General features: G+C 46.1%; 1 protein-coding gene across 3 annotated transcripts in view; it reads left to right on the top strand.

Annotated features, from left to right (window-relative positions):
* The window catches only part of LOC126989949 (dnaJ homolog subfamily C member 3-like), a 127,687-nt gene that overhangs the window by 39,707 nt on the left and 75,946 nt on the right, over positions 1-12,034 (top strand). For 2 of the 3 annotated variants that reach the window (XR_007743918.1, XM_050848551.1), the window contains exons 8-9: positions 810-978; positions 10,070-10,179. The exons of the other annotated variant lie outside the window; for it this stretch is intronic. Coding sequence is in view for 1 of the 2 variants with exons in the window: in XM_050848551.1 (XP_050704508.1) it covers positions 810-978; positions 10,070-10,179 (279 nt within the window). In the remaining variant the exon portion in view is untranslated. The remainder of the gene's footprint in view (positions 1-809; positions 979-10,069; positions 10,180-12,034) is intronic. 3 annotated transcript variants of the gene reach the window in all.

Genomic DNA, 12,034 nt, shown 5'->3' with positions numbered 1-12,034 from the left:
CAGCGACGGGCCAAATTTGTGGCTTTACCATGTAGCAGCGACGGGCCAAATTTGTGGCTTTACCGTGTAGCAGCGACGGGCCAAATTTGTGGCTTTACCGTGTAGCAGCGACGGGCCAAATTTGTGCCATGATATAAATCCCCAAAAATAGATGATACATAATCTGATCACAAATGCTTTGATATATATTATGAAATGGTTTGTGTGAGGGGTGATTTTTTCTCATTTTTCTCGCTTGGAGGGACCATTAAGAAACATGATCCCCGCTGCTACTGGGTTAATGTGTTATGATTGGAGTATTGGCATGGGAAGAGAATACCAGTTGACCTTATTATATATACTGTATGATTTTAGAGGATTTAAAATCTTTTCTTACAATTGATAGCCACACACTTAGTGGTATTTGTATTACCATAATTAGTATATAAATCATTTTAATATGGTGATAATGATGATGATACTCACATTATATCAGCACTGTGGGACGCTTTCACAGTCGTTTTGTTTGTTTTGATTGTTACCAATGGCGGCGATCGACGCTATAGTTTTCCACGTGAAACTGGCCGATGGGGTAGTGGCGGCTGCAGAGGATGCGAGAGGTGTTGAGAGTGTGTGGTAAGGTGCGGGGCTAGGCTAACCCCGCAGCCGCCACTACCCCATCGGCCAGTTTTAAGTAGAAATTCTATAACGTCGATCGCCGCCATTGGTAACGATGAAAACAAACAAAATGACTGTGAAAGTGGCCCTTGATGATTCCTCTTCTCTGTACAGAATGGGAAATGGAGTTTTGATAATAATTTTTTTCACAGCTGTGAGGTACTTCCAGAAGGCTCTAGATATTGATGAAAGTCTACAGAGGGCAAAAGAAGGTCTAGAAAGAGCACAAAAGCTGAAGAAGCAAGCGGGTAAACGTGACTACTACAAGATTTTAGGAGTCAGAAGGACGGCCAACAAGAAGGAAATCACCAAAGCATACAGGTAAGAAGAGGCTGGATAATACATGACACTCGGCTCACAACCGAGAGAGCCCGAGTTCAATTCCCGGGTGGAGTGGAAACATTTGGGCGGCTTTTTCGATACCCTACGCCCCTGTCCACCCAGTAGTGAATGGGTACCAGGTATTAATCGGGGGTTGTGTCCCGTCTCCTGGGATCTGTTCCCTTCTATAATTCCTTCCCCTCCTGTCTCTCTGGCATATGACCACAGATGTTGCGCCGACTAAACAAAACTTTCTTTACATGATAGTTGCTGCATCTATGTTTAATTGAAAAGTAAAATGAGTCCATTAACCCCTTGACTGTGAATTTCCTACAGTCAAACCTCACCAAGCTACAGGAATGGAACAAAAACTGGCTGCTACAGTTCAATGAAGAAAAATGTAAAGTCCTGCACCTTGGGAGGGGATATCCTGCACACCAATACCACATGGGAAACACTCCACTATCCACCACAGAGGCAGAGAAAGACATGGGAGTGTATGTTACCAGGCTACCAGTGAAGGGATATCCAGCACACCAATACCACATGGGAAACACTCCACTATCCACCACAGAGGCAGAGAAAGACATGGGAGTGTATGTTACCAGGCTACCAGTGAAGGGATATCCAGCACACCAATACCACATGGGAAACACTCCACTATCCACCACAGAGACAGAGAAAGACATGGGAGTGTATGTTACCAGGCTACCAGTGAAGGGATATCCAGCACACCAATACCACATGGGAAACACTCCACTATCCACCACAGAGGCAGAGAAAGACATGGGAGTGTATGTTACCAGGCTACCAGTGAAGGGATATCCAGCACACCAATACCACATGGGAAACACTCCACTATCCACCACAGAGGCAGAGAAAGACATGGGAGTGTATGTTACCAGGCTACCAGTGAAGGGATATCCAGCACACCAATACCACATGGCTAACACTCCACTATCCACCACAGAGGCAGAGAAAGACATGGGAGTGTATGTTACCAGGCTACCAGTGAAGGGATATCCAGCACACCAATACCACATGGGAAACACTCCACTATCCACCACAGAGGCAGAGAAAGACATGGGAGTGTATGTTACCAGGCTACCAGTGAAGGGATATCCAGCACACCAATACCACATGGGAAACACTCCACTATCCACCACAGAGGCAGAGAAAGACATGGGAGTGTATGTTACCAGGCTACCAGTTAAGGGATATCCAGCACACCAATACCACATGGGAAACACTGCACTATCCACCACAGAGGCAGAGAAAGACATGGGAGTGTATGTTACCAGGCTACCAGTGAAGGGATATCCAGCACACCAATACCACATGGGAAACACTCCACTATCCACCACAGAGGCAGAGAAAGACATGGGAGTGTATGTTACCAGGCTACCAGTGAAGGGATATCCAGCACACCAATACCACATGGCTAACACTCCACTATCCACCACAGAGGCAGAGAAAGACATGGGAGTGTATGTTACCGGGCTACCAGTGAAGGGATATCCAGCACACCAATACCACATGGGAAACACTCCACTATCCACCACAGAGACAGAGAAAGACATGGGAGTGTATGTTACCGGGCTACCAGTGAAGGGATATCCAGCACACCAATACCATATGGGAAACACTCCACTACCCACCACAGAGTCAGAGAAAGACATGGGAGTGAATGTTACCAGGCTACCAGTGAAGGGATATCCAGCACACCAATACCACATGGCTAACACTCCACTATCCACCACAGAGGCAGAGAAAGACATGGGAGTGTATGTTACCAGGCTACCAGTGAAGGGATATCCAGCACACCAATACCACATGGCTAACACTCCACTATCCACCACAGAGGCAGAGAAAGACATGGGAGTGTATGTTGCGGGCTACCAGTGAAGGGATATCCAGCACACCAATACCACATGGGAAACACTCCACTATCCACCACAGAGGCAGAGAAAGACCTGGGAGTGTATGTTACCAGGCTACCAGTGAAGGGATATCCAGCACACCAATACCACATGGGAAACACTCCACTATCCACCACAGAGGCAGAGAAAGACATGGGAGTGTATGTTACCAGGCTACCAGTGAAGGGATATCCAGCACACCAATACCACATGGGAAACACTCCACTATCCACCACAGAGGCAGAGAAAGACCTGGGAGTGTATGTTACCAGGCTACCAGTGAAGGGATATCCAGCACACCAATACCACATGGGAAACACTCCACTATCCACCACAGAGGCAGAGAAAGACACGGGAGTGTATGTTACCAGGCTACCAGTGAAGGGATATCCAGCACACCAATACCACATGGGAAACACTCCACTATCCACCACAGAGACAGAGAAAGACCTGGGAGTGTATGTTACCAGGCTACCAGTGAAGGGATATCCAGCACACCAATACCACATGGGAAACACTCCACTATCCACCACAGAGGCAGAGAAAGACATGGGAGTGCATGTTACCAGGCTACCAGTGAAGGGATATCCAGCACACCAATACCACATGGCTAACACTCCACTATCCACCACAGAGGCAGAGAAAGACATGGGAGTGTATGTTACCAGGCTACCAGTGAAGGGATATCCAGCACACCAATACCACATGGCTAACACTCCACTATCCACCACAGAGGCAGAGAAAGACATGGGAGTGTATGTTACCGGGCTACCAGTGAAGGGATATCCAGCACACCAATACCACATGGGAAACACTCCACTATCCACCACAGAGACAGAGAAAGACATGGGAGTGTATGTTACCAGGCTACCAGTGAAGGGATATCCAGCACACCAATACCACATGGGAAACACTCCACTATCCACCACAGAGGCAGAGAAAGACATGGGAGTGTATGTTACCAGGCTACCAGTGAAGGGATATCCAGCACACCAATACCACATGGGAAACACTCCACTATCCACCACAGAGGCAGAGAAAGACATGGGAGTGTATGTTACCAGGCTACCAGTGAAGGGATATCCAGCACACCAATACCACATGGGAAACACTCCACTATCCACCACAGAGACAGAGAAAGACATGGGAGTGTATGTTACCAGGCTACCAGTGAAGGGATATCCAGCACACCAATACCACATAGCAAACACTCCACTATCCACCACAGAGGCAGAGAAAGACATGGGAGTGTATGTTACCAGGCTACCAGTGAAGGGATATCCAGCACACCAATACCACATGGGAAACACTCCACTATCCACCACAGAGGCAGAGAAAGACATGGGAGTGTGTTACCAGGCTACCAGTGAAGGGATATCCAGCACACCAATACCACATGGGAAACACTCCACTATCCACCACAGAGGCAGAGAAAGACATGGGAGTGTATGTTACCGGGCTACCAGTGAAGGGATATCCAGCACACCAATACCACATGGGAAACACTCCACTATCCACCACAGAGGCAGAGAAAGACATGGGAGTGTGTTACCAGGCTACCAGTGAAGGGATATCCAGCACACCAATACCACATGGGAAACACTCCACTATCCACCACAGAGGCAGAGAAAGACATGGGAGTGTGTTACCAGGCTACCAGTGAAGGGATATCCAGCACACCAATACCACATGGGAAACACTCCACTATCCACCACAGAGGCAGAGAAAGACATGGGAGTGTGTTACCAGGCTACCAGTGAAGGGATATCCAGCACACCAATACCACATGGCTAACACTCCACTATCCACCACAGAGGCAGAGAAAGACCTGGGAGTGTATGTTACCAGGCTACCAGTGAAGGGATATCCAGCACACCAATACCACATGGCTAACACTCCACTATCCACCACAGAGGCAGAGAAAGACCTGGGAGTGTATGTTACCAGGCTACCAGTGAAGGGATATCCAGCACACCAATACCACATGGGAAACACTCCACTATCCACCACAGAGGCAGAGAAAGACATGGGAGTGTATGTTGCGGGCTACCAGTGAAGGGATATCCAGCACACCAATACCACATGGGAAACACTCCACTATCCACCACAGAGGCAGAGAAAGACATGGGAGTGTATGTTACCGGGCTACCAGTGAAGGGATATCCAGCACACCAATACCACATGGGAAACACTCCACTATCCACCACAGAGGCAGAGAAAGACATGGGAGTGTATGTTACCAGGCTACCAGTGAAGGGATATCCAGCACACCAATACCACATGGGAAACACTCCACTATCCACCACAGAGGCAGAGAAAGACCTGGGAATATATGTTACCAGGCTACCAGTGAAGGGATATCCAGCACACCAATACCACATGGGAAACACTCCACTATCCACCACAGAGGCAGAGAAAGACATGGGAGTGTATGTTACCAGGCTACCAGTGAAGGGATATCCAGCACACCAATACCACATGGGAAACACTCCACTATCCACCACAGAGGCAGAGAAAGACATGGGAGTGTATGTTACCAGGCTACCAGTGAAGGGATATCCAGCACACCAATACCACATGGCTAACACTCCACTATCCACCACAGAGGCAGAGAAAGACATGGGAGTGTATGTTACCGGGATACCAGTAAAAGTCAAATCTGTGCCAATCGCAGCGGACGGGCTAATGCACACTCTCAAGACAAATATGTACAGTAGTCCCACAGTAAGCACATATTTTATGCACATTTTCTGTTATCACGGTTCAGCATGAAAAGGAATGTGAAATAATCTTTTGTTTATAATGGATGATAACTATTATATAAAGCGTTAGTATTTATAATATTCATATTTTAACCCGGTAGCAGCGGGGATCATGTTTCTTAACCCCTTCACTACGGCCGGGCCAAAACAGCTCCCTGCGTCATATCTGAGATCGCCGCGCGCGCCAAATTTCAAATGTTGCTATTGAATATTACAAGTTTTCAGCCACAAACTCAACACAATCATAATGTATTATATATAAAAACATGCAGAATTGAATGGTGCACATAAAGAAACTCACTATGGCCGGGCCAAAACAGCGCCCCGCGCCATATCTGGGATGGCCGTGTGCGCCAAATTTCAAATGTCATTATTGAATATAACAAGTTTTCAGCCATAAACTCAACATAATCATCATGTATTATATATGAAAACATGCAGAATTAAATGGTGCACACAAAGAACATAAATTAATTGATAATTTTGAGATGTAAGCATAAATATAGATAAAATAACTCATATATTGGCTAAAGCGAGCCAGGACGCAGTATGCGCATCCTCGGATATGGTACAGGGCACGCAAGGACGTAGTATACACGTCCTCGTGTTGAAGGGGTTAATGGTCCCTCTAAGCGAGTAAAATGAGAAAAAAATCATCACTTACACAAACCATTTCATAATATATATCAAAGCATTTGTGATCAGATTATGTATCATCTATTTTTGGGGGTTTATATCATGGCACAAATTTGGCCCGTCGCTGCTACACGGTAAAGGCACAAATTTGGCCCGTCGCTGCTACACGGTAAAGCCACAAATTTGGCCCGTCGCTGCTACACGGTAAAGCCACAAATCTGGCCCGTCGCTGCTACACGGTAAAGCCACAAATCTGGCCCGTCGCTGCTACACGGTAAAGCCACAAATCTGGCCCGTCGCTGCTACACGGTAAAGCCACAAATCTGGCCCGTCGCTGCTACCGGGTCAATAAATAAAAATCACAAATTAATAGAAACTGGCAACTGTGGGTGCATTTGGTTCACTTGGTTAGCTGCACAACTCCCTCAGGGGGGGGAAGGGGGTTGAGCCAGACTGGACCATGGATCAGCTGGGCACAACAAATATGACTGCCAAAAACAACAGCTCTTCCACAATGCTTAGTACTTAATACTTCACAATACTTTAGGAGCAGAAAGTAGCGGGCTTTTTTTTCCTTATCGTATTTTTTGGTTGTTTTAACGCCCTTGCACTGTCTCCTCTGCGTTAAAAAAAAAATGCCCCCTCTCCCACACACTTTTTTTTTTTTTTTTACAGCAGTGGAAGCAGGTCAAGGGAAATACAAAGAAAGTGTAGAGAGTAAAGCCTGCTATCCACTGCTCCTATAAAATAAAAAAATAGAAGTGGCCAAAAGAGAGGTCAATTTCAGGAGGGGAGGTGTCTCAATACTCTCCTCTTAACCCGTAAACTGCGCCAGACATCTCAAGATGGTATGAGTTAGCCTGCGCCAGACATCTTAAGATGACGCATGTTCCAAGATGGATATTTATATTTCCCGCGATGCCAAAGTATATTCCAATGAACCTCGTGTGGCAACATCATCCCTCTTTTGCACCATGTTGTCACCATCATCATATTAGTTGCTCTTTAGCAGCCATGGAGAGTAGAAGTATGTCATCTACTGATGCTAACCAGCCCCATAGCTCCTGCGGTCGTGAGCGTGGGGGAGGCATGGGAGGGGGTAAAAAGAAAGTATTGGTAAAGAGAAAGATTGTAGTTGACAAATCTGAAAGAGACAGTGATTCAGATTGTATTCAGCCATCAGATTCAGCTGGTCTGAGGAAGCGTGGCAAGCGTGAGCATGATTCTGGCTCTCAGGGTCACAGACGCGCTGCCAGGCAGTCTACTCAGCCACCGACACCAACAAAATTTTTACCAATGCTAGTAGACCCTGATGAATCACTGTCATCTCTGTCTGATGATCCAGAGTGGCAGAAAGATGAGGAAAACGACAGTGGGGGTATAGGAGAACACTCAGCTAATGATCTGAGTGAGGGAGGGGTGTCAGCTGGGATGGGAGAGGAGGGGGAGGCAGAGGGAGAGCAGGAGCCTCAGAGACGCGAGACAACACGTGTGACTAATGACTGGCCTCTTGATAATGATGCACAAGAGGTTGATTATTGAAATTGACAAAGTGATGTTTCCTGTGATATATTTTGTTTGTTGTAACTGGAATGAATAATTAGTGGCAAGAGAATGTTCAGACGTGACTGTGCCGTGTGTCACCTTCCCTCTGCCACCGTCCTGTCTACCCCGTCACTACCAGCACTCCCAAGGTTGCCTCATATCCGCACCTTTATCCCGCCATCATTGCCACATTAAGTGAATTATTTTTTTTTTTTGCACTATTTGGTGCTCAACATGTCTCTCTTGGGTGTTGTAATACTAAAAACTGTTTTCCAGCAGGTTATTGTTTTGCCATTTATTGCGCACCCAGGAGCTATTCCCGAATCTCAGTTGCACAGTTTATGGGTTAAAAGAAGTCAAGCCATGGCAGGAGGAAATAAAGATGAAGGAAGGTTGTTTCAGAGTTTACCAGTGTGTGGGATGAAAGAATGGAGATGCTGGTTAACTCTTGCATAAGGGGTTCGGACAGCACAGGGATGAGCTAGAGTAGAAAGTCGAGTGCTGTAGGGCCGCAGGAACGGGGAAGGCATGTAGTTTGCAAGTTCAGAAGAGCAGTCGGCATGAAAATATAGCTGGAAGATAGAAAGATAGGCAGAATTTAACCTGGTAGCAGCGACGGGCCAAATTTGTGCCATGATATAACCCCCCCAAAATAGATGATACAGAATCTGATCACAAATGCTTTGATATATAATATGAAATGGTTTGTGTGAGGGGTGATTTTTCTCGCTTGGAGGGACCATTAAGAAACATGATCCCTGCTGCTACCGGGTTAAGAGGTAGAAAACTGTCGGTAAGAGGAGAGAAGTTGATGAGACGAAGAGCCTCAGACTATACTTTCTCCCAGAGAGCCGGGTGTGTGGAGCCCCCCACACGTGAGATGCATACTCAATATAAGGCCGGACAAGGGCTCTGTATATGGAAAGTTTCTGGGAGGGAGAAAGGAACTGGCCAAGACAATACAGAATGCCCGACTTCGAATAAGCTGATTTAACAAGAGATGTGAAGTTTCCAGTTGAGATTTTGAGTTAAGGATAGACCGAGGATGTTTAGTGTTGAAGGTGACAGCTGAGTGTTGTTGAAGAATAGGGGATAGGAGTTTGGAAGATTGTGTCGAGTTGATAGGTGGAGAAATTGAGTTTTTGAGATGTTGAAGGACACCAAGTTATTTTTGCTCCAATTGGAAATGATAGTAAGGTCTGAGGTTAAGCGTTCTGTGGCCTCCAGCCTTGAGTCTTCTATCTAAAGAAGTTGAGTAATGCAGAGTAGAGTCATCGGCATAAGAATGGATAGGACAGTTTGTTTTGAAAAGATCATCAATGAACAACAGAGAGTGGGTGATAGGACAGAGCCCTGTGGGACACCACTGTTAAAAGGTTTAGGGAAAGAACAGTGACCGTCTACCACAGCAGAGATAGATCAGCCAGAAAGGAAACTGGAGATAAAGGTACAGAGAGAAGGATAGAATCCGTAGGAGGGTAGTTTGGAAAGCAAATATTTGTGCCAGACCATATATGGCTTTTTATATGTCTAAGGCAACAGCAAAAGTTTCACCAAAAAGCCTCAGGGAAGATGACCAAGAGTCAGTTAGGAAGGCAAGATCACCAGTAGAACACCTTTTGCAGAACCCATACTGGCGATCAGAAAGGTCAGAAGGGGATAGATGCTTAACCCGTAAACTGCTCTAGGGCTGTGGCGAGCTAGCCTTGTGATGCGGCAGTGTTAAAAAAAGGTCGTGATTACAGTATCAGTAAAGATAGCATCCCTCCTTTCCTTTCCTGTTTCCTGCTTAGCTGACGACATTAATCCATATAAAAAAAAAATGCTTCCTTGAAAAGCCAATATAATTTTCATCCATATCAAATAACTTGAGTGATAAAAAATAACTTCAGCCATCCCTCAAATAGTACAGTTTCCAATGGTTCGGTTTTATGTGGATTTTCATTGATTTTTTTAGGATTTTTAAATTTCCCGACAAGCAGGAAATTTAAAAATCCTAAAAAGATCTTCCATGACAACCGTATAAAACCAAAACCGAACTATTGGAAACCGTACTATTTGAGGGATGACCATAAAAAAGCTACTTTCTTTCTGGCGGGGAGGGGCCATTCATCATTCATGTTGGAGGGTCATGCGTCGCCGGTCTAGTACAGTTTTTTGTGCTATCAACATTTGTTTCACTAACGGCTGTGTATGTAAATTATCTCCATAATGAATTCTCTCCAACAGGTCACTAGCCCAGAAATGGCATCCTGATCACTACAGTGGAGAAGAGAAGAAAAAGGCAGAAAAAATGTTCATTGATATTGCTGCAGCCAAGGAAGTTCTAACAGATGAGGGTAAGTTAAAGTTGTCACTGTAGTCTGTGTTGTTCCATGTGTCCACTCGTGAATGTATACATGGGCACCTGCACATTGTTGGTTCGTGAGTCTCTGAAGATCAACTTTTTATTTTTAGTGATATATTTGAATGTTTATGTATGCAAAGAACCCTCAAGCCCTCTTCTATAAACCATAAACATGCTGATTTGCATTGATAATATACCATACAAATATATGAAAGACAAGCTTGTATCAAACATTATAGTCAGATCATACTCAAACATTTTATAGCCTTTCAAATATCTGTAATTCATCTCATTGCTGGGGACGGGGGGCTTCGTGGTGCAGTGGTTAGCACACTCAGCTCACAACCGAGAGAGCCCGGGTTCGATTCCCAGGCAGAGTGGAAAAATTTGGGCGGCTTTTCTGATACCCTACACCCCTGTCCACCCAGCAGTGAATGGGTACCAGGTATTAATTGGGGGTTGTGTCCCGTCTCCTGGGATCTCTTGCCTCCTCATATAATTCCTTCCCCTTCTGTCTCTCTCCGGCATATGACCACAGATGTTGCGCCGACTAAACCAAACTTTCCAACTTTCTCATTGCTTGCATATAAAATAACATCTGGCTCTGCATGTCCCTATACATAAAGAATTTTGATAAGGTATTGCATGTTAAATATGTGGGTAATATTTGAAATAGCCTAGCAAAACATTCAGCAGTTATTATTTTTTTTCAAGTTATTTTGAATAATAATCGTTATTTACATACATTCAGTAGATTATTAAAATACCCTTTATTTGCACTTGCAGAGCCATATGTCTTTTAATGTACAGGTAACTCTCAATTTACGTGAGTATTGTATCCTTGAAGAGGTCGCGTAAAACAAAAACAATGTAAATCAAACAAGAAGTAGGTTTCTATCGAAAAATAGATATTCATTTCATTCAGTGGAGAGAGAGAGAGAGAGAGAGAGAGAGAGAATATCCATATCACCGAGATATCCACTCAGTCTCAGCCTCACTCGTGTGAGGAAGAAATGAGGGACACCATGAGCGACTGTCTGGTATTGGTACCAGTACCAAGCCGTCTGCTACCGGTACCAAGCAATCTGGTACTGGTAACGTACCTTATAGCTGGTACTGTTAGTACCGGTACTGGTACCGGTACCTGCCCACCCCTATTGTTGAGTAGCGTGGCAGCGTGGGTACTGTATTGTTGTTCAAGTGGCACACGGGAAGAACTGAGCTCAGCTGCGTGGCCGCGGCGCCGTGTGAGTCCAGTTGCGTGAGACATCTGGTGGCCACTCCATAAAATATTGCGTACAGTAGAGCCCCACTTAGCGCGAGATCAATTAGCGCGAACCGCAATTAGCGCGAGCCACCATCTACCGAGAAAAAAATTAATTAGTGCAAAAGCCTTAGTTAGCGCGAGCAGCCACTACGACTGAATTTTGAAAATTGCGCCAAGCCGCCATGATGCACGGTGGCCTGGGTGGCCTGCCTCACACCACAACACAGCCCCCCGCCACCACTTCCCACGTGGTGCCAGTCTCTCATGCTCTCTAACGTCATCCTGCCCCCCTTGGCCCCCCTCGGAGGCTGCCCGCCTCCTGCTGGGGGCGGTGCACACCTTGCTGCCCGTGTGGCGCCGCAGCAGCCACTGCCACACTCCGTGTCCCGGCCCCGCCGCCGCCTCCGCCGCCATCCTCGGGGGTGAGCTTCGCCGCGTCAGCACTGCGGGCCGTCACTATTACCTGCCGCGGCGGGGCAGATGAGGCAAGGCATCACTATTGATTGAGTGGACACCGTCACCGTAACACGCTTGATAATAACGAGTGTGATGTCTGCCTGGCTGGGCATGACGCCCACAC

The sequence above is a fragment of the Eriocheir sinensis genome, chromosome 6 (assembly GCF_024679095.1).
Source record: "Eriocheir sinensis breed Jianghai 21 chromosome 6, ASM2467909v1, whole genome shotgun sequence".
Classification (NCBI taxonomy): domain Eukaryota; kingdom Metazoa; phylum Arthropoda; class Malacostraca; order Decapoda; family Varunidae; genus Eriocheir; species Eriocheir sinensis.
This window is presented reverse-complemented; position numbering and strand designations above follow the sequence as displayed.